We start from the raw sequence: 22,138 nt of genomic DNA, 5'->3' as shown, positions 1-22,138 counted from the left end.
GTGGTTAGAGTGTTGGACTTGTAACCAAAAGGTTGCAAGATCAAATCCCTGAGCTGACAAGGTAAAAATCTGTCATTCTGCCCCTGAACAAGGCAGTTAACCCACTATTCCTAGGCTGTCATTGTAAATAAGAATTTGTTCATAACTGACTTGCCTAGTTAAATAAAGGTGACATTTAAAAAAATAATTACTCTTGGTCTTCCTTTCCTGTGGCGGTCCTCATGAGAGCCAGTTTCATCATAGCGCTTGATGGTTTTTGTGACTGCACTTGAGTAAACCTTCTCGAAATTTTATGGATTGACTGACCTTAATGTCCTAAAGTAATGATGGACTGTCATTTTCTTTGCTTATTTGAGCTGTTCTTGCCATAATATGGACTTAGTCTTTAACCAAATAGGGCTATCTTCTGTACACCACCGCTACCTTGTCACAACACAACTGTTCAAACGCATTAAGAAGGAAAGAAATTCCACAAATTAACTTTTAACAAGGCACACCTGTTCATTTAAATGCATTCCAGGTGAGTACCTCATGAAGCTGGTTGACAGAATGCCAAGAGTGTGTAAAGCTGTCATCAATTCAAAGAGTGGCTACTTTGAAGAATCTCAAATATAAACAATATGTTGATTTGTTGAACACTTGTTTACTACACGATTCATACATGTGTTATTTCCTAGTTGTGTTCATGTGTTCTTCACTATTATTTCAAAATGTAGGAAATAGTCCAAAAGAAAAGAAAAACCCTGGAATGAGTAGGTGTGTACAAACCTTTGACTGGGACTGTATAAATAGACACTATATACTTAATTCATTGCAATAATAAAACATTTCACCCAACTGATCCCAATCTGCAGTTCATTGAAAACCTGAGAATATGGACAGTCGCTTACCGCTGAAATACTGTACAGTGTGTTGGAGGGACTGTGAGTATGGATGAAAAGAGTTTTAAACAGCTGACACATACAAATGAGTGGAGATAACATGTCACAGGATTGATATATTCTCCCACTTATTACCTATTTAATCATGTAATTGTTATCTAGTATGTTGCATGTAAAAACCTGACAGGTGAACAATACAGAATTGTTGTTGTGTAATATAATCCTACCCGCTGTGCATGAATGGAAGCTTGGTGGACAATACAGAATTGTTGTTGTGTAATATAATCCTACCCGCTGTGCATGAATGGAAGCTTGGTGGACAATACAGAATTGTTGTTGTGTAATATAATCCTACCCGCTGTGCATGAATGGAAGCTTGGTGGACAATACAGAATTGTTGTTGTGTAATATAATCCTACCCGCTGTGCATGAATGGAAGCTTGGTGAACAATACAGAATTGTTGTTGTGTAATATAATCCTACCCGCTGTGCATGAATGGAAGCTTGGTGGACAATACAGAATTGTTGTTGTGTAATATAATCCTACCCGCTGTGCATGAATGGAAGCTTGGTGGACAATACAGAATTGTTGTTGTGTAATATAATCCTACCCGCTGTGCATGAATGGAAGCTTGGTGGACAATACAGAATTGTTGTTGTGTAATATAATCCTACCCGCTGTGCATGAATGGAAGCTTGGTGAACAATACAGAATTGTTGTTGTGTAATATAATCCTACCCGCTGTGCATGAATGGAAGCTTGGTGAGGTTTTATGGAAGCCAGAAATCAGTATGCAATAGTGCAAAATAAAACAAAACCGATCGCTCTTCAACATGGTTCATTTATTCAAGGCACTAAATAAGTCATTAAATTAAACATGTAATTCCTTTGAGTAAAACAAAGAAACCCACAGAGACTGGCTGCAACCCCAGTCAGTAGTCTATTACACATCAAATAACACTTTGAGAGTACAGTATCATCAACTAGTTTACTCTGCAAGGATCTTTGCCCCTGCCCTTCCTATTGCCCCTTTGTCCCTTTCTTACACCGCTCTCCTGTTTCTGGGCTTCTTCCACTGGGGGGCGCTCTCTCCCCTCCTCCACCGCCTCGGGTAATGGCTGTATCTCTTGGCCAAGTGCCGAGGGTCCGGGTGAGGAGCTGATGTGCTCTTCTTCTACAGGTAGATAGGTTTCCTCCTCTTTCACAAGTAGAACGGCTTCTTCACAACTGTCTATATATCCAGCTGAGGCCCCATCGTTTAACTCATTGTCTCCCCCTGCTGGTGAACTTGTTGAAGCCTCCCCCTGTTCTGTCTGTTGCTCCTCCTGAATGGCTTCCTGCTGGAGATTCTCCTCATAGATGTTCTCCTCAATGATGCACCATTCTTCTCTCTCTACACAACTGGGTGATTCTGATTGGATCCTGTCTGGGCTGGGCTCTACCGCCTCAGTCCTGTCTGAGATAACCTCTCCACTAGAGTCGCTGATCCTCTGAGTTAGAGCTACATCCAGTGAGTTCTCCGTCAGTACTTGATCACTCTCGGATTGTTTACATGTACATTTACAGGTACATCCTTGTTTCTCCCTTGATTCTGCTACATCCATCTTCTGATCACCTTGAACACCTGGTAAGGTATTTTCTAAGCTGGTCTCTAGCCTCTCTGGTAAATCAGGGATCACCTGTTGGTCTAGTCTAGTCTTCCCCTCCTCTGTTATGATAGGTGTAACCGTTTTGTCAGCGATAGTGGATGGGGACTCCTTTGCTTGAAGCTCTTTAGTATTTGGTTCATCTTCCTTCATGCCACATACAGATTCCTGCCAAATCTGATCTGGCTTGCTCTCCACTGAACTCGACTCCAGCTCTTCAACCCTCTCAGATAATTTCTGTCTGTCAGAGTCTGTGATCTTTGGCACAATTTCTGTACTGAAATGATCATTCTTATGTTGCTGAAGTTCTAGAGAATTATGTGTGTCTTTCTCAAATTCACTTAAAGTGTTTATTATGAGCTGATCTGTCTTGATTCCAACCTCGTCAGGACATTCAGAGATAAACAGTTCAATAGAGACTGTAGATGAGATAGCAGATGTTCCAGTAGATGTTACTTGGCCAGTCTCTGCCTGATGCTCTGCAGGATGCCCTGGATGATTCTTCATCTCCATCCCTATTGTTTCTGTTTTCTTTAATGATCCTTGAGAGATCTGATTTGGGCTGGTCTTTGCCTCCCCTAGACATACAGAAATCCTCAGAATCATCTTAATCATCTCAGATTCCGTGATCCTTGAGTTTTCTGGAATGACTTGACCTTTAGTCCCAGGATCATACTCCTGGGTGTTCTCTCCTTGCAGGTCACGTTGGATTTGACTAAGAGTTGCCTCTGTCTCATCACAGAGAGTTGGGCCAGAGATGTCCTGTTCTTCAAAGTGAGTAGACACAGCTGTGAGAAGCTCTGTGTTTTCCCATCCTTTCTCAAGGTGTGTGTTTTCCTCACATTGTCCGTCAGTGCCACCGCTTACTGGTACAGCGTCCTTGTTACTTTCTCCACTGTTTTCCTCATTCTCTGCCTGTTCCTGGGATTCTGGTTCAAATCCTCTTTGATTCAACCCCTCTCCATTGTCACTGCCACCATCTGTATATTCCTTTTGAACCAAAATGGCTCCCTCAAGTTCAGCAGGTTCCACCAGAGTTTCTGTGTCGCAGTATTGGGGTTTCTCTACTTCATATTCAATCCGAGTCTCTTTGTCACCAAAATGCACCAAAATGGCTTCTTCAGGTACAGCAACATCCACCTGGGTCTCTTGGTCACAGTACTTGGACTGCTCTGCTTTAGTGTCTGTTTGTTGCTGCAGGCTGTCATTCAACTTGTCTTGGTTCAACTTGTCCGAAGATTCTATCTCCAGTAGTGCCCTCTCCTGGTCATGTGAGTAGTTGTCAGCCTCATGTAGAAGTCTGCCTCCCCCTGGTGTCCTCACCTCGCCATGGTCCAACTGCATCTCTGGTGCTTCGCCTGGAAGATCACAGGGAATAGATTGGAGGGCCAGACACGGGTCATTCTCCAGCGTCTGACAGTGCAAGCACGGAAATTCAATGATCGCTGGAGGGGAATTCATTTGGAGACATTTGGAGAGAATAGAATCAAGGCCTTGATCCCGGCTGAATTAGAATGCAGAATCAGCAACTGACTCAACAGGATTAATTAACATTATGATGATAATCCCACGGAGGACAATAGTGCAAAACAATGACGTCAAAAAAAAAGAAAGTCAACCATCCTCGTTTTGTATCCCATCATGCAACACAAACATAACCCTGACATTTCTAACGGTGATTCATCCGAATGACAGAAGACAAGTGAAATAAAACACATGACTGCACATTATCATTCAACATGATTCGAGTCGGATGGTGGTAAATAAGCAGAGATCAGATATGAGCAACTGCACCGGTGGGTTATTTTCTTACCAAGCATGCTCTCCCCACCATGAGACGGCTGGGACTCCTGAGCCAATCGGGAGGTAGAGTCTGCACTGCGAGGCCCGTCAATCATCTGTCCTGCATCCCCATTGGTGGTTACTTCAGGTGACAGCACTATCCCATGTTTCTGATTTGGGAGAGAACGAGTCAAATAAAGCTGAATAATCTTTCAGAAAGTATTTTTTCCATTAGAACTTCCTATTGTTCTAGTGTTTGCTGACATGTGCACGGAGGCCCTCTTGGAAGTCATGATGAGGAAACCTTCCCTCAGCAGTACTTCAAGGTGCTGTACCTTCAGAGTGTCTTTGAGGTGGACCACCTGATCCCTGAGCTTATCCCGCTCATCCTGCATGCCGGCGTCTGAGAATTCCCTCTGCCTCTCTAAGGCCTGAGCCATGCCCAAGCAGCAGTAGCAGGGGGAGGAGGAGGAGGAGGAGGAGGAAGAGGAGGAAGAGTGGGTAAAGATGGGAAGGATAAACACAGTAAAGTAAGAGAGAAGCATTGAGAGGAAAAAAGAGATACAGTGAAAATGTCTTGGTTAGCTTGGAGCGTTAAACTTGAGTAGCTGACAGAGGAACGGAAGCGTTTCCTGTAGAACTTCCTGGAACAATGATCCGGCTAACGGTTTGGGGTTCACCCTCTATTCCACGAGCGTACCCCAATCTTTTTCTCCTTCCATCCGAGGGTCTCCTGCAGGTCGGAGATCTCCCTAACACAGCTGTCCCGTTTGAGACGGAGCTGGCCCACCTCCTGGCCACGGGACGAAAGCAAGATGGAGGAGAAGAAGGGACAGAGGAGAAGGGAGGGACAATCAGCATGCAGAGTTTGCAGCAGGAAAAGAGACTACAGCAAGTTTAGCAAGAGACCTAAGTTAGATCTATGTTAGTGTGATGTTCAGAGTGGAAGTACTGTTTTTGTTACCGTATTGTTGTTAGCAGGAAGTCTTTGCGATGACCTGAGTACTCACGGTTAACAGTTCTTCACTCTGTTTCAGCGTCTCTCTCATCTCGTTAAACTGGCGCTGCAGAACACTGTGGGCGTGCCTCTCCCTCTCAAACTCCTTGGCCTTGTCGTTGTACTCTCGTTTAGACTCGTACAGCTGCTCCTCCAGCTCAATGAGCGAGTCCTTCAGCGTGTCCACCTGGTACATGAGGTTGGACTTCTCGTTGTGTAGCTGGGCGTTGGACACCATGGCCTTACGGTACTTCTCCTCAGACTCCACCAGGGAGTCCTGTTGAGAGACAAAATGGAGGACAGTGGAGGGGTGAGAGGTCAGGGGAGAAACAAAGCAAAACAGTTAAGCAGTTCATTTCTCAAAAACAACTACGCAGACGTTGTTCGTCTTCAACCGTGGAATAGTTACTGTAATAATCAGAAGTGTTTCTGGAGTCAACAAAATAATTGTAAAAACATGGACGTTATAGACCATCTCTTTCCCAGATATACTGTATGGTCCTACTCATAGAAGTATCTCTATGGTCCTACCTTTATCTCTCGAATGGACGCCTCTGTCTCTACTGAGATAGAGGTGTCACAGCTGCCTCTGCGAGAGGAGGGCCCTCCCAGCGATGCTAGAGTGGCTGCTGAGAGGGTAGAGGCAGTCCTGGAACCCTGGGAGGAAACAGGACAGGGCCGTCTTGAAAGCTGTTTCACAACAGTCATATTCCCTACTTCATCTTTAATAGATTAAAAGCTAGAGTTTCAGATCAGGTGTGTGACCCGTACCTTTTCCAGGAAGTCCCTGTCTGATCTCTCCTCCACCTGTAGAGGGTAAAACAACTTGGTTACTCTTAGGAGAGGATAAGGAGAGGAGATACACATATTTACAATGTCACAAATGTAGTTGATTGACACACGGTAAATCCAGGCCATGCCCATACTGTATCCGTCTGTCACGCCCTGGTCTTAGTATTCTGTGTGTTTCTTTATTATTTTGGTCAGGCCAGGGTGTGACATGGGTTATTTATGTGGGGTGTTTTGTCTTGGTTTTTTTGTAGGTAATGCGATTGTGGTTTAGTGAAGTAGTCTAGGTAAGTCTATGGCTGCCTAAATATGGTTCCCAATCAGAGACAACGATAAACACCTGCCTCTGATTGAGAATCACTCTAGGAAACCATATTCTTTGAGTGTTTGGTGGGTGTTTGTTCCTGTCTCTGTGTTTGTTGCACCAGATAGGGCTGTTTCGGTTTCACTGTGTGTTTGTGGGTGATTGTTCCTGTCTCTGTGTTTGTTGCACCAGATAGGGCTGTTTCGGTTTTTCACGTTTCTTGTTTTGTATGTTGTTCATTTTTCATCTTTTATTAAAGATGTATAAAGATAACCACGCTGCATTTTGGTCCTCCTCTCTTTCACCAGAAGAAAACCGTAACAGAATCACCCACCACAACAGGACCAAGCGGCGTGGTGACAGGCAGCAGGGAAGTATGGACTATACGATTTGGGAGGAAATAGACAGGTGGGCAGTCGACCTAGGGAGAGTGCCATAGACTTACCTAGACTACTTCACTAAACCACAATCCCATTACCTACAAAAAACACCTAGACAAAACACACCACATAAATACCCATAAATACCCATAAATACCCATAAATACCCATAAATACCCATATCACACCCTGACCTGACCAAAATAATAAAGAAAACACACAAATCTGTATATCCACACACTGCATCACAACAAGCATCATAGAGTCATAGTTAACCCTCTCTGGACCACCATCTGATTCTGAACCACGGAACCATTGGACACTACAGACTTACTCATATTATATCTACTGGACACTACAGACTTACTCATATTATATCCACTGGACACTACAGACTTACTCATATTATATCCACTGGACACTACAGACTTACTCATATTATATCCACTGGACACTACAGACTTACTCATATTATATCCACTGGACACTACAGACTTACTCATATTATATCCACTGGACACTACAGACTTACTCATATTATATCTACTGGACACTACAGACTTACTCATATTATATCTACTGGACACTACAGACTTACTCATATTATATCTACTGGACACTACAGACTTACTCATATTATATCCACTGGACACTACAGACTTACTCATATTATATCTACTGGACACTACAGACTTACTCATATTATATCCACTGGACACTACAGACTTACTCATATTATATCTACTGGACACTACAGACTTACTCATATTATATCCACTGGACACTACAGACTTACTCATATTATATCCACTGGACACTACAGACTTACTCATATTATATCTACTGGACACTACAGACTTACTCATATTATATCCACTGGACACTACAGACTTACTCATATTATATCCACTGGACACTACAGACTTACTCATATTATATCTACTGGACACTACAGAGTTAGTAATATCATATCCACTGGACACTACAGAGTTAGTCATATCACTGGACACTACAGAGTTAGTCATAAATCCACTGGACACTACAGAGTTAATCTTATCATATCCACTGGACACTACAGAGTTAGTCATAAATCCACTGGACACTACAGAGTTAATCTTATCATATCCACTGGACACTACAAAGTTAGTCATATCACTGGACACTACAGAGTTAGTCATATCACTGGACACTACAGAGTTAATCTTATCATATCCACTGGACACTACAAAGTTAGTCATATCACTGGACACTACAAAGTTAGTCATATCACTGGACACTACAGAGTTAGTCATCTCATATCCACTGGACACAACAGTTAATCATATCACTGGACACTACAGAGTTAGTCATCTCATATCCACTGGACACTACAGTTAATCATATCACTGGACACTACAGAGTTAGTCATATCATATCCACTCCAGTCCAGGCTGCATGTTAGTTGTCAGTGTCACCCACACATCAATGCGTCCACACAGAGGCCCACCTCACATTGGCCAGGTCGGGACCATATATTCTTTGCTTGTACCAAAGCTGCAGTCTTTGTAATGTCCACCAGGGGGCATAAGGGACCTGAGCACTGTCAGCTGTCTATGAGCATTACCTTGGTGCAGAGGACACACCGGACAGGACCATAGAGTTCAGTTCTCTGGACAATGCACTCTTCATTGGGATGATAATAATTGGGCATTTAACAGAATAGAGAACAGAGAAAGGGATGTAAGGACTAGGCCTAAAGAAGGCTGCGGGTTAGAGTGAGTGAGCAATGAAGAGAGCTCACCACTGGGCTGGCACGGGCAGAGCTGGCCCTGGACGAGGCCCGAGAGTTGGAGCCCAGAAAACCACTGTAGTCTGAAGGCTGGCACAAGAAGAAGATGGATAAAATAGGAAAAGAGAAGGAAATTAAAAAGAGAGAGAGAGAGATGTTAGTCACAGAGTTTGTCAGTCAGCAAGCAGGGAGAGACAGAGCAGAAGCAGGGACAGACAGAGCTGAAGCAGGGACAGACAGAGCTGAAGCAGGGACAGACAGAGCTGAAGCAGGGAGAGACAGAGCTGAAGCAGGGACAGAGCTGAAGCAGGGAGAGACAGAGCTGAAGCAGGGAGAGACAGAGCTGAAGCAGGGAGAGACAGAGCTGAAGCAGGGAGAGACAGAGCTGAAGCAGGGACAGACAGAGCTGAAGCAGGGACAGACAGAGCTGAAACAGGGACAGACAGAGCTGAAACAGGGACAGACAGAGCTGAAGCAGGGACAGAGCTGAAACAGGGACAGACAGAGCTGAAGCAGGGACAGACAGAGCTGAAGAAGGGACAGAGCTGAAACAGGGACAGACAGAGCTGAAGCAGGGACAGACAGAGCTGAAGCAGGGACAGAGCTGAAGCAGGGATAGACAGAGCTGAAGAGACAAGGGAATACATTGATAGACAAGTCAACCAGGCCCTGTTAGACCAAAGACAACCCTCCCACATCAAAACCCAGACACATACAATTCCACGTATACGCTCCACTCTAGACTCCACCATTCTAGACATACTGCAAACCCCACGCAACAAAGTCACAATTAAACTGTGACTTGGCACAGTGTTTGTAAAGGTCATCGACACACAAGACGCACTGTAAGATAATTCAGGATGGTTATTACTGGAATACAGCTAACTGAAAACATGGATTCCTTCTTCTGGAAGTCTGAAATCCACATGTGGGAAAGACACAAGAAACCTCAATAGAAAGAAGTAGTGGGGTGACGACACTGTCATGCAGACTTCTCCTGGGGGGGCCAACCCTCCCACTGGATCAGCTGTGTTCGAGCAGGGCTGGAATAAAAGCCTGCACACCCAGCCTGCCGCTAGTATCGCTTCAAGAGGAGGGTGGGTCGACCCCACAATGCAATTCCACATTGGCACATGGGGCATGCCAAGCAAGGCCCCCTCATCAGGGTAACACAGTGATACATTCCATGCATGCTGTCTATTCAAGCCTCCATTTGGACTTGAAAACCCCACACAATCTCACTAGGACTTTGCACTGTGTTTCCAAAAGTCATCAACACACAAGACAGGGTGGGAATTAGTGGAATACAACAAATTAAAGAAGGATTCCTTGTTTGGTGAGTCTGATAAAAACAGAAGACACCACTGACCCTGATAGAAGTAGAGACTGACAACACTGTCATGCAGACAGACTATGGCCAGGGGTGGCCGACTGTCTTCCCAGAAACTTATTGGATGTGCAGGCTTTTGCTCCAGACCTGCTCCAATACAACTGATTCTACTAATCAACTGCTCACCTGGGTGTTGATTAGCTGAATCGTGTTAGAGCAGGGCTGGATCAAAAGCCTGCATACCCAGTAGCTCGTATCTGTCCAGGAGGAGGGTTGACCACCGCTGAACTATGCAATCCCATGTTGCCACAGGAGGCATGCCAAGCAACCTCCCTCGGGGTAAGAGAGGGGGTGTCAGGGCTTCTTACACCGCGAGAGATGGAGCCACTAAAGCGCCGTGTGCTACTCTGCACAGCCTCGTCACACACAGAGCCCTGTAGATAGGAGAGAGACACACACACGGCATCAGACTTCACCTCACGCACACATACACACTCTGGCTCAGACTTCACCTCACACACACATACACACTCTGGCTCAGACTTCAACTCACAATCACACACACAAACACAAACAAACACACACTGCATCAGACTTCACCTCAGGAACGTATACAGACACATCCATCTCAGTAATCATGCAGGAAAAGGACCAGAAGGATCAGCTGTACATCCCAGAATGTCTTACAGCATGCCACCTTGAAGACACCACTGTACTTCTGCAACTCAGCTTACTGTCTCACGTTCTCCTTCACACATCAAAGTGTTTTGGAAATGTAACTTTTAGGGCCAGGACTGTATGTTGGTCTTGACAACATCTAGCCCCTCTGCCAAACCATTCTCACATGCCTTATAATGACACTAGTAGTGACACATCACAGATCTATCTATCTATCTATCTATTTATCTACTGTCTAAACAAGCGGTGAAGGGTCAGAGGTCATAGGAAAGAGGAACCAACCCTGTGACTCTGGGTGCGTGGGCCATCAATAAAGAGCATGGAGGGCTGAAGGTGGACAGAGAGGGAAACAATCCAACATTGTACTGTAAGTGATAAACAACAGTGATTCTATCAAGTATGTACAACTGGAAAAAGCTCTCTGTTTTGAGAATCTCATGTTCTGTCATTCTAAGAAACCAACAGGAGGGTGAGGTTGAATGGGTCGGGAAGGAGGGAGAGGTTGAGTGGGTAGGGAAGGAAGGAAGGAAAGGGTGAGTGGGTAGGGAAGGAGGGAAGGAAAGGGTGAGTGGGTAGGGAAGGAGGGAGAGGTTGAGTGGGTAGGGAAGGAGGGAGAGGTTGAGTGGGTAGGGAAGGAGGGAGAGGTTGAGTGGGTAGGGAAGGAGGGAGAGGTTGAGTGGGTATAGAAGGAGGGTGAGGTTGAATGGGTCGGGAAGGAGGGAGAGGTTGAGTGGGTAGGGAAGGAGGGAAGGAAAGGGTGAGTGGGTAGGGAAGGAGGGAAGGAAAGGGTGAGTGGGTAGGGAAGGAGGGAGAGGTTGAGTGGGTAGGGAAGGAGGGAGAGGTTGAGTGGGTAGGGAAGGAGGGAGAGATTGAGTGGGTAGGGAAGGAGGGAGAGGTTGAGTGGGTAGGGAAGGAGGGAGAGGTTGAGTGGGTAGGGAAGGAGGGAGAGGTTGAGTGGGTAGGGAAGGAGGGAGAGGTTGAGTGGGTAGGGAAGGAGGGAGAGGTTGAGTGGGTAGGGAAGGAGGGAGAGGTTGAGTGGGTATGGAAGGAGGGAGAGGTTGAGTGGGTAGGGAAGGAGGGAGAGGTTGAGTGGGTAGGGAAGGAGGGAGAGGTTGAGTGGGTAGGGAAGGAGGGAGAGGTTCAGTGGGTAGGGAAGGAGGGAGAGGTTCAGTGGGTAGGGAAGGAGGGAGAGGTTCAGTGGGTAGGGAAGGAGGGAGAGGTTCAGTGGGTAGGGAAGGAGGGAGGGAGGGGAAAAGGCGGAGCAGCATTGGGAAATGGAAAGAGGGATGAGACGTGAAGGAGAGAGGAATAAATGAGTGGGGACAGACCCGGCCATTTTGAGTGGAATTTTGATGTCTGAGTGAGGGGAGACTGTTGGAGCTGCAGTACAGATCAGATGAGAAGTTTCTCTACAATGCCACACCACACACAGAGAGAGAGAGAGAGAGAGAGAGAGAGAGAGAGAGAGAGAGAGAGAGAGAGAGAGAGAGAGAGAGAGAGAGAGAGAGAGAGAGAGAGAGAGAGAGAGAGAGAGACACACACAAAGATGAGGGGAGAGTGAAAGAGAGAGAAACAAAATAAGAATAGAGAAATGATTCCTCTGGAAAATTAACCCAACAGAGAGAGATAAAATGTGTTTGGTCCCTTGTCAACTCCAAACAAAAAGGCATGTTGTTATGTCTATAGGCATTTCCGACATTCATTAGTGACAGTTATTATGACAAGGGAAGTGCAGTGACAATACAGCCGACAACCAGACCGTCCAGTTAAACCACGTTCACTGTCTGGGGTGTGCTGATAACTAGTTGGGTTGTGAGCCATTTCAACCACACAGATGCCTTCCCGGCCAAAAGACTACAGTATCATTACCATAACAACTGTCTGTGTACCAGTGTTAACTAGCCTATAGCTTAAAACCATGTCGTCTGGTTTGTTTGATAATGCCACATCTCTCAGTGTGTGAACCTTGTGTGTCTTCAAAACCCCTTCTGAATAGAACACCTTCACCGTCAGTGATTCCATCATCATCACCTCAGATTTAAATAGAGGTGTTTTTCACACGACAGGTGGTGTTCTCACATCAGGCGGGGGTCCCATCGCCATGTTGGGACGGGGCATGGAGGAGATCCTTTAAAAAGGTAGAGAACATCACCATGTTGGGACGGGGCATGGAGGAGATCCTTTAAAAAGGTAGAGAACATCACCATGTTGGGACGGGGCATGGAGGAGATCCTTTAAAAAGGTAGAGAACATCACCATGTTGGGACTGGGCATGGAGGAGATCCTTTAAAAAGGTAGAGAACATCACCATGTTGGGACTGGGCATGGAGGAGATCCCCTACAAAGGTAGAGAACATCACCATGTTGGGACTGGGCATGGAGGAGATCCTTTAAAAAGGTAGAGAACATCACCATGTTGGGACGGGGCATGGAGGAGTTCCTTTAAAAAGGTAGAGAACATCACCATGTTGAGACTGGGCATGGAGGAGATCCCCTAAAAAGGTAGAGAACATCACCATGTTGAGACTGGGCATGGAGGAGATCCTTTAAAAAGGTAGAGAACATCGCCCAGACTTTTGCAATGGTTAAACCATGTTTCAAAGGCCACATTCCAACTCTGATACCAGATACATGTACCGGAATGTTACCTCAGTCATGTGTAGTATCTCTGAGACGTCACGGCACATGGAGGAAGAGACTTTTACAACCCGTACCGTCTCATTGCTGACATTCTTGATGTCATATATGAACAGTGGGAGTTCAATGAGCTGTGTGTTACGTCAGGGCTCCATTCAGCCTGGATAGCTGAAGCATTACAGATTACGTGATGGAAATGTATTGAGCTGACATATGCAGTGCTTACGGGGAATGCAGTCTTCGCTAACATGGGAACATTGCCTTTACTGCAGCGATACAGATTGAATGGAGCTCTTAGTCTGTCCTATATACAGTAGGCCTTATACTATGAGATGTTAGAGAAGCAGGAAGTAGATATCATAGAATTAGTAATTTAATAGGATCTCTATGGTATATACTAACCCTAAGGCTTCCTCGGCTCCCCACTGACATCCGTTCCTCATCGTCTGAGATCTGGGAGGGAAAGGGACACATAAACACACAACATTCAATCAATTACACATCATTGTGTATCATTGTGGGTTGTTCAGCTGTAGCAGTGAATTGAAGCTGCCCCTAGACACTGACCTAAGGACCAAAAGTTCCCATTTGAATCAAACCCAGTTCTGGATTGGATTTGGAGAGGGTGAGCTGATCCTAGAGCTGTGTATAGAGGCAGCCTCTACCTCAGAGCGTTCCAGAATCATTAGTTATATACACAATAACATATAGAAAAGAAAGCACGTGTTTGTCAGACAGGCCGTATAACGGTAGAGAGGAGATGACAGGGGGAGTTAGGCCGTATAACGGTAGAGAGGAGAAGACAGGGGGAGTCAGGCCGTATAACGGTAGAGAGGAGAAGACAGGGGGAGTCAGGCCGTATAACGGTAGAGAGGAGAAGACAGGGGGAGTCAGGCCGTATAACGGTAGAGAGGAGAAGACGGGGAGTCAGGCCGTATAACGGTAGAGAGGAGAAGACGGGGAGTCAGGCCGTATAACGGTAGAGAGGAGAAGACAGGGGGAGTCAGGCTGTATAACAGTAGAGAGGAGAAGACGGGGAGTCAGACAGGCTGTATAATGGTAGAGAGGAGAAGACAGGGAGTCAGGTTGTATAACGGTAAAGAGGAGAAGACAGGGGGAGTCAGGCCGTATAACGGTAGAGAGGAGAAGACAGGGAGTCAGGTTGTATAACGGTAGAGAGGAGAAGACAGGGAGTCAGGTTGTATAACGGTAGAGAGGAGAAGACAGGGGTAGTCAGGCCGTATAACGGTAGAGAGGAGAAGACAGGGGGAGTCAGGCTGTATAACGGTAGAGAGGAGAGACGGGGAGTCAGGCTGTATAATGGTAGAGAGGAGAAGACAGGGGGAGTCAGGCCGTATAACGGTAGAGAGGAGAAGACGGGGAGTCAGGCTGTATAACGGTAGAGAGGAGAAGACAGGGGGAGTCAGGCTGTATAATGATAGAGAGGAGAAGACAGGGGGAGTCAGGCAGGCTGTATAACGGTAGAGAGGAGAAGACGGGGAGTCAGGCTGTATAATGGTAGAGAGGAGAAGACAGGGAGTCAGGTTGTATAACGGTAGAGAGGAGAAGACAGGGGGAGTCAGGCCGTATAACGGTAGAGAGGAGAAGACAGGGAGTCAGGTTGTATAACGGTAGAGAGGAGAAGACAGGGAGTCAGGTTGTATAACGGTAGAGAGGAGAAGACAGGGGTAGTCAGGCCGTATAACGGTAGAGAGGAGAAGACAGGGGAGTCAGGCTGTATAACGGTAGAGAGGAGAGACGGGGAGTCAGGCTGTATAATGGTAGAGAGGAGAAGACAGGGGGAGTCAGGCCGTATAACGGTAGAGAGGAGAAGACGGGGAGTCAGGCTGTATAACGGTAGAGAGGAGAAGACAGGGGGAGTCAGGCTGTATAATGATAGAGAGGAGAAGACAGGGGGAGTCAGGCAGGCTGTATAACGGTAGAGAGGAGAAGACGGGAGTCAGGCTGTATAATGGTAGAGCGGAGAAGACAAGGGGTGTCAGGCTGTATAATGATAGAGAGGAGAAGACAGGGGGAGTCAGGCAGGCTGTATAACGGTAGAGAGGAGAAGACGGGGAGTCAGGCCGTATAACGGTAGAGAGGAGAAGACGGGGGAGTCAGGCTGTATAACGGTAGAGAGGAGAAGACGGGGGGAGTCAGGCCGTATAACGGTAGAGAAGAGAAGACGGGGAGTCAGGCCGTATAACGGTAGAGAGGAGAAGACGGGGGGAGTCAGGCTGTATAACGGTAGAGAGGAGAAGACAGGGGGAGTCAGGCCGTATAATGGTAGAGAGGAGAAGACAGGGAGTCAGGTTGTATAACGGTAGAGAGGAGAAGACAGGGGGAGTCAGGCCGTATAACGGTAGAGAGGAGAAGACAGGGGGAGTCAGGCTGTATAACGGTAGAGAGGAGAAGACAGGGGGAGTCAGGCCGTATAACGGTAGAGAGGAGAAGATAGGGGGAGTCAGGCCGTATAACGGTAGAGAGTAGAAGACAGGGGGAGTCAGGCTGTATAACGGTAGAGAGGAGAAGACAGGGGGAGTCAGGCCGTATAACGGTAGAGAGGTGAAGAAGGGAGGAGTCAGGCTGTATAACGGTAGAGAGGAGAAGACGGGGAGTCTGGCCGTATAACGGTAGAGAGGAGAAGACAGGGGGAGTCAGGCTGTATAATGGTAGAGCGGAGAAGACAAGGGGTGTCAGGCTGTATAATGATAGAGAGGAGAAGACAGGGGGAGTCAGGCTGTATACTGGTAGAGCGGAGAAGACAAGGGGTGTCAGGCTGTATAATGATAGAGAGGAGAAGACAGGGGGAGTCAGGCAGGCTGTATAACGGTAGAGAGGAGAAGACGGGGAGTCAGGCTGTATAATGGTAGAGCGGAGAAGACAAGGGGTGTCAGGCTGTATAATGATAGAGAGGAGAAGACAGGGGGAGTCAGGCAGGCTGTATAACGGTAGAGAGGAGAAGACAGGGGGAGTCAGGCTGTATAACGGTAGAGAGGAGAAGACAGGAGGATTCAGGCTGTATACACTGTAGAGCGGAGAAGACGGGGAGTCAGGCCGTATAAAGGTAGAGAGGAGAAGACAGGGGGAGTCAGGCTGTATAACGGTAGAGAGGAGAAGACAGGGGGAGTCAGGCTGTATAATGGTAGAGCGGAAAAGACAAGGGGTGTCAGGCTGTATAATGATAGAGAGGAGAAGACAGGGGGAGTCAGGCAGGCTGTATAACGGTAGAGAGGAGAAGACGGGGAGTCAGGCTGTATAACGGTAGAGAGGAGAAGACGGGGGGAGTCAGGCTGTATAACGGTAGAGAGGAGAAGACGGGGAGTCAGGCCGTATAACGGTAGAGAGGAGAAGACGGGGAGTCAGGCTGTATAACGGTAGAGAGGAGAAGACAGGGGGAGTCAGGCTGTATAATGGTAGAGCGGAGAAGACAAGGGGTGTCAGGCTGTATAATGATAGAGAGGAGAAGACAGGGGGAGTCAGGCTGTATAACGGTAGAGAGGAGAAGACAGGGGTAGTCAGGCAGGCTGTATAACGGTAGAGAGGAGAAGACGGGGAGTCAGGCCGTATAACGGTAGAGAGGAGAAGATGGGAGTCAGGCTGTATAACGGTAGAGAGGAGAAGACAGGGGGAGTCAGGCCGTATAACAGTAGAGAGGAGAAGACGGGGAGTCAGGCCGTATAACGGTAGAGAGGAGAAGACAGGGGGAGTCAGGCTGTATAACGGTAGAGAGGAGAAGACAGGGGTAGTCAGGCAGGCTGTATAACGGTAGAGAGGAGAAGACGGGGAGTCAGGCCGTATAACGGTAGAGAGGAGAAGACAGGGGGAGTCAGGCTGTATAACGGTAGAGAGGAGAAGACAAGGGGAGTCAGGCCGTATAACGGTAGAGAGGAGAAGACAATGGGGAGTCAGGCTGCATAACGGTAGAGAGGAGAAGACAAGGGGAGTCAGGCCGTATAACGGTAGAGAGGAGAAGACAAGGGGAGTCAGGCCGTATAACGGTAGAGAGGAGAAGACAGGGGGAGTCAGGCCGTATAACGGTAGAGAGGAGAAGACGGGGTGTCAAGCCGTATAACGGTAGAGAGGAGAAGACGGGGAGTCAGGCCGTATAACGGTAGAGAGGAGAAGACGGGGTGTCAGGCTGTATAATGATAGAGAGGAGAAGACAGGGGGAGTCAGGCAGGCTGTATAACGGTAGAGAGGAGAAGACGGGGAGTCAGGCTGTATAATGATAGAGAGGAGAAGACAGGGGGAGTCAGGCAGGCTGTATAACGGTAGAGAGGAGAAGACAGGGGGAGTCAGGCTGTATAACGGTAGAGAGGAGAAGACAGGAGGATTCAGGCTGTATACACTGTAGAGCGGAGAAGACGGGGAGTCAGGCCGTATAAAGGTAGAGAGGAGAAGACAGGGGGAGTCAGGCTGTATAACGGTAGAGAGGAGAAGACAGGGGGAGTCAGGCTGTATAATGGTAGAGCGGAGAAGACAAGGGGTGTCAGGCTGTATAATGATAGAGAGGAGAAGACAGGGGAGTCAGGCAGGCTGTATAACGGTAGAGAGGAGAAGACGGGGAGTCAGGCTGTATAACGGTAGAGAGGAGAAGACAGGGGGAGTCAGGCTGTATAACGGTAGAGAGGAGAAGACAGGGGGAGTCAGGCTGTATAACGGTAGAGAGGAGAAGACAAGGGGAGTCAGGCCGTATAACGGTAGAGAGGAGAAGACAATGGGGAGTCAGGCTGCATAACGGTAGAGAGGAGAAGACAAGGGGAGTCAGGCCGTATAACGTTAGAGAGGAGAAGACGGGGAGTCAGGCCGTATAACGGTAGAGAGGAGAAGACAGGGGGAGTCAGTCCGTATAACGGTAGAGAGGAGAAGACGGGGTGTCAAGCCGTATAACGGTAGAGAGGAGAAGACGGGGAGTCAGGCCGTATAATGATAGAGAGGAGAAGACAGGGGGAGTCAGGCAGGCTGTATAACGGTAGAGAGGAGAAGACGGGGAGTCAGGCTGTATAACGGTAGAGAGGAGAAGACAGGGGGAGTCAGGCTGTATAACGGTAGAGAGGAGAAGACGGGGAGTCAGGCCGTATAACGGTAGAGAGGAGAAGACAGGGGGAGTCAGGCTGTATAACGGTAGAGAGGAGAAGACAGGGGGAGTCAGGCAGTATAATGGTAGAGCGGAGAAGACAAGGGGTGTCAGGCTGTATAATGATAGAGAGGAGAAGACAGGGGGAGTCAGGCAGGCTGTATAACGGTAGAGAGGAGAAGATGGGGAGTCAGGCCGTATAACGGTAGAGAGGAGAAGACAGGGGTAGTCAGGCAGGCTGTATAACGGTAGAGAGGAGAAGACGGGGAGTCAGGCCGTATAACGGTAGAGAGGAGAAGACGGGGAGTCAGGCTGTATAACGGTAGAGAGGAGAAGACAAGGGGAGTCAGGCTGTATAACGGTAGAGAGGAGAAGACAAGGGGAGTCAGGCCGTATAACGGTAGAGAGGAGAAGACGGGGAGTCAGGCCGTATAACGGCAGAGAGGAGAAGACAAGGGGAGTCAGGCTGTATAACGGTAGAGAGGAGAAGATGGGGTGTCAGGCCGTATAACGGTAGAGAGGAGAAGACGGGGAGTCAGGCCGTATAACGGTAGAGAGGAGAAGACAGGGGAGTCAGGCTGTATAACGGTAGAGAGGAGAAGACAGGGGGAGTCAGGCTGTATAACGGTAGAGAGGAGAAGACAGGGGGAGTCAGGCAGTATAACGGTAGAGAGGAGAAGACGGGGGGAGTCAGGCCGTATAACGGTAGAGAGGAGAAGATGGGGAGTCAGGCCGTATAACGGTAGAGAGGAGAAGACAGGGGGAGTCAGGCTGTATAACGGTAGAGAGGAGAAGACAGTGGGAGTCAGGCAGGCTGTATAACGGTAGAGAGGAGAAGACAAGGGGAGTCAGGCTGTATAACGGTAGAGAGGAGAAGATGGGGTGTCAGGCCGTATAACGGTAGAGAGGAGAAGACGGGGAGTCAGGCCGTATAACGGTAGAGAGGAGAAGACAGGGGGAGTCAGGCTGTATAACGGTAGAGAGGAGAAGACAGGGGGAGTCAGGCTGTATAACGGTAGAGAGGAGAAGACAGGGGGAGTCAGGCAGTATAACGGTAGAGAGGAGAAGACAGGGGGAGTCAGGCCGTATAACGGTAGAGAGGAGAAGATGGGGAGTCAGGCCGTATAACGGTAGAGAGGAGAAGACGGGGAGTCAGGCTGTATAACGGTAGAGAGGAGAAGACAGTGGGAGTCAGGCAGGCTGTATAACGGTAGAGAGGAGAAGACAGGGGGAGTCAGGCTGTATAATGGTAGAGAGGAGAAGACAAGGGGTGTCAGGCTGTATAATGGTAGAGAGGAGAAGACAGGGGGAGTCAGGCTGTATAACGGTAGAGAGGAGAAGACAGGGGGAGATAGGCAGGCTATATGAAGGTAGAGAGAAGAAGACAGGGGGAGTCAGGCTGTATAACGGTAGAGAGGAGAAGACAGGGGGAGTCAGGCTGTATAACGGTAGAGAGGAGAAGACAGGGTGAGGATACAGACCGACGTGTGTCTCCGTGAAGGACGGGAGGAGTACCTCTCACTCTCCTCCTGGAAGGCCCGGAAGGAAAGAGGAAAAGAAAGTACCCGGTTAAAGGTTAGAGGTCAGGAGGAAAGGTCAAGAAGGAAGTGGTTCTGGTTCTGCCACCAGATGTGGATTTTATAGACAAAGACCAAACAAAAACACAATCTGCACTGGATTGGTTTCGGGAACACTGGGACTGGGCTGGGGTTATTTCCATTTCTATTCCTGTCAGTTGACCTGGATATAGAACATCTCCAAATGACTGAAATTGAAATGGAATCAAACCCATGTCTGGACATGACATGACACTGCATGAGTTTATTTACAGTCCACTACTTATGCATTCCCTGGCCTCTCTACTCTGATGCAGGCAGACAGCCACTGGTTAGACAAGCCCAGAGAGAGGTGGGGGTGGGGTGAGGGTTTAATCCTCCCGGTGGGTTGTCATGGCGATCCCAGTACCGTGAAAAGGGTTTAACCCCTGTCAGATGGCATGGGAGACCCCCGTAGCGGTACAGGATCTAGTGAAATGGGGATCAGCTCTGTCCCTGTCTGGCCTGGTTCAGGTCAGACCTTTAAAAGCACACATGCTTCCCTTGTGTTGTCTGAGAGTACATACACATGCCAAGCTATTAGGTCCAGCTGTATCCAGGACAACTGTGATATTATCAACAGGATGGGACATTGAAATAGAGAATACTAAACACATATATTGCACAACACAGGCGGTGTTGTTTTCAACACTGTGCATGCCTCACATTTACTAAACATTTCCTCGATGCAGGCGATGCAGGCAATGCACTGTACACAGTGCAAACACTACTACAACCTAGGGTTTGCAGTGAGCTGTGTCAACAGAGAGTATATATTATATTATCAGAGTGCAGTAAGCTGTGTCAACACACAGTATATATTATATTACCAGTGTGCAGTAAGCTGTTTCAACAGACAGTATATATTATATTATCAGAGTGCAGTAAGCTGTGTCAACAGACAGTATATATTATATTATCAGAGTGCAGTAAGCTGTTTCAACAGACAGTATATATTATATTACCAGTGTGCAGTAAGCTGTGTCAACAGACAGTATATATTATATTATCAGAGTGCAGTAAGCTGTGTCAACAGACAGTATATATTATATTACCAGTGTGCAGTAAGCTGTTTCAACAGACAGTATATATTATATTACCAGTGTGCAGTAAGCTGTGTCAACAGACAGTATATATTATATTATCAGAGTGCAGTAAGCTGTGTCAACAGACAGTATATATTATATTACCAGTGTGCAGTAAGCTGTTTCAACAGACAGTATATATTATATTATCAGAGTGCAGTAAGCTGTTTCAACAGACAGTATATATTATATTACCAGTGTGCAGTAAGCTGTTTCAACACACAGTATATATTATATTACCAGTGTGCAGTAAGCTGTTTCAATAGACAGTATATATTATATTATCAGAGTCATCATGCAATCACAGCAGTCTAACAGAAACTAGCAGGGATCTTATACTGCAGTACACGTCCTACCATCCACTGCTCAATGTGGCCCCATTTGTTGTCCAGACCATAGTATTTCTGGGGGCGGAGAGGAGAGGGCAGGAAGAGGAGACCAGAGGAAGGAAGACATTAGAAAGGAGAGACAAGGAAATGGAGAGAGGTAAAAGCGACTTGTTTTTTAACAGTGCTGAACCCAAATAATCGTACATCTTTGACAAAAGATACACACAGCGAGTCATTTGATTTAGGTCAAGGGATTTGAAAGATAAATTCATTGATCTTTGATCTGACAACGACAGTTAGCATTCAGATGCCAATAGGAGTGAAAGGTGAACAGGAAAGAGAGAATGAGAAATTTTGAAGCAAGGAGGCCTACCTTCTGGCTTTGATACACCTAAAACAAAATGGAGGCCTACCTTCTGGCTTTGATACACCTAAAACAAAATGGAGGCCTACCTTCTGGCTTTGATACATCTAAAACAACATGGTGGACAGAAGGAGCAGGACACCACGGAGAAGAGAAGGCAGGACAATAGAAAGACAGTAGGTTAGGACATGTTAGTATGGAAGACGAACAGGTTTTTGGTCAAGTATATTACCACCGTGCAGAGGTGTGTGTGTGTCACCTCTTTCTGCTGTCTCTCCAGTTCCTTCATGCGTATCTCCCGTGCCTCTGCTCTGGCCGCCCGCTTCGCTGCCAGTCTCGCCTCAGCCTGAAGACGACACAGACAGAGAAAGACAATATCCATTCAACAGGGTGTATGTATAACAGTCCAATCAAAGCAGACCATACAATATTCCATGGTCTCTAATCATTATCTCTGCAATGACTGCCATTACTGCTAGCGTTAGCGTAAGC

The 22,138-nt window shown here is 47.3% G+C and overlaps 1 protein-coding gene across 16 annotated transcripts in view; it reads right to left on the bottom strand.

Annotated features, from left to right (window-relative positions):
- Positions 1–22,138, bottom strand: part of LOC116352803 (leucine-rich repeat flightless-interacting protein 2-like) — a 41,018-nt gene that overhangs the window by 3,107 nt on the left and 15,773 nt on the right. The window contains exons 2-17 of one of the 16 annotated variants that reach the window (XM_031813478.1): positions 21,906–21,992; positions 21,736–21,753; positions 21,310–21,357; positions 19,755–19,802; positions 13,596–13,646; positions 11,885–11,965; positions 10,839–10,883; positions 10,247–10,312; positions 8,561–8,638; positions 6,079–6,114; positions 5,839–5,964; positions 5,321–5,584; positions 5,011–5,103; positions 4,646–4,741; positions 4,342–4,480; positions 729–3,886 (exon numbers count right to left, since the gene is read on the bottom strand). In XM_031813478.1, coding sequence (XP_031669338.1) covers positions 1,866–3,886; positions 4,342–4,480; positions 4,646–4,741; positions 5,011–5,103; positions 5,321–5,584; positions 5,839–5,964; positions 6,079–6,114; positions 8,561–8,638; positions 10,247–10,312; positions 10,839–10,883; positions 11,885–11,965; positions 13,596–13,646; positions 19,755–19,802; positions 21,310–21,357; positions 21,736–21,753; positions 21,906–21,992 — 3,297 coding nt within the window. In that variant the 3' untranslated portion in view covers positions 729–1,865. Of the gene's footprint in view, positions 1–728; positions 3,887–4,341; positions 4,481–4,645; positions 4,742–5,010; positions 5,104–5,320; positions 5,585–5,838; positions 5,965–6,078; positions 6,115–8,266; positions 8,384–8,560; positions 8,639–10,246; positions 10,313–10,838; positions 10,884–11,884; positions 11,966–13,595; positions 13,647–19,754; positions 19,803–21,309; positions 21,358–21,735; positions 21,754–21,905; positions 21,993–22,138 lie in introns of those variants that run through there. The other 15 variants (XM_031813475.1, XM_031813491.1, XM_031813481.1 and 12 more) reach the window with 15 other exon arrangements.

Source organism: Oncorhynchus kisutch, unplaced genomic scaffold, assembly GCF_002021735.2.
Source record: "Oncorhynchus kisutch isolate 150728-3 unplaced genomic scaffold, Okis_V2 Okis05a-Okis16b_hom, whole genome shotgun sequence".
Lineage (NCBI taxonomy): Eukaryota > Metazoa > Chordata > Actinopteri > Salmoniformes > Salmonidae > Oncorhynchus > Oncorhynchus kisutch.
This window is presented reverse-complemented; position numbering and strand designations above follow the sequence as displayed.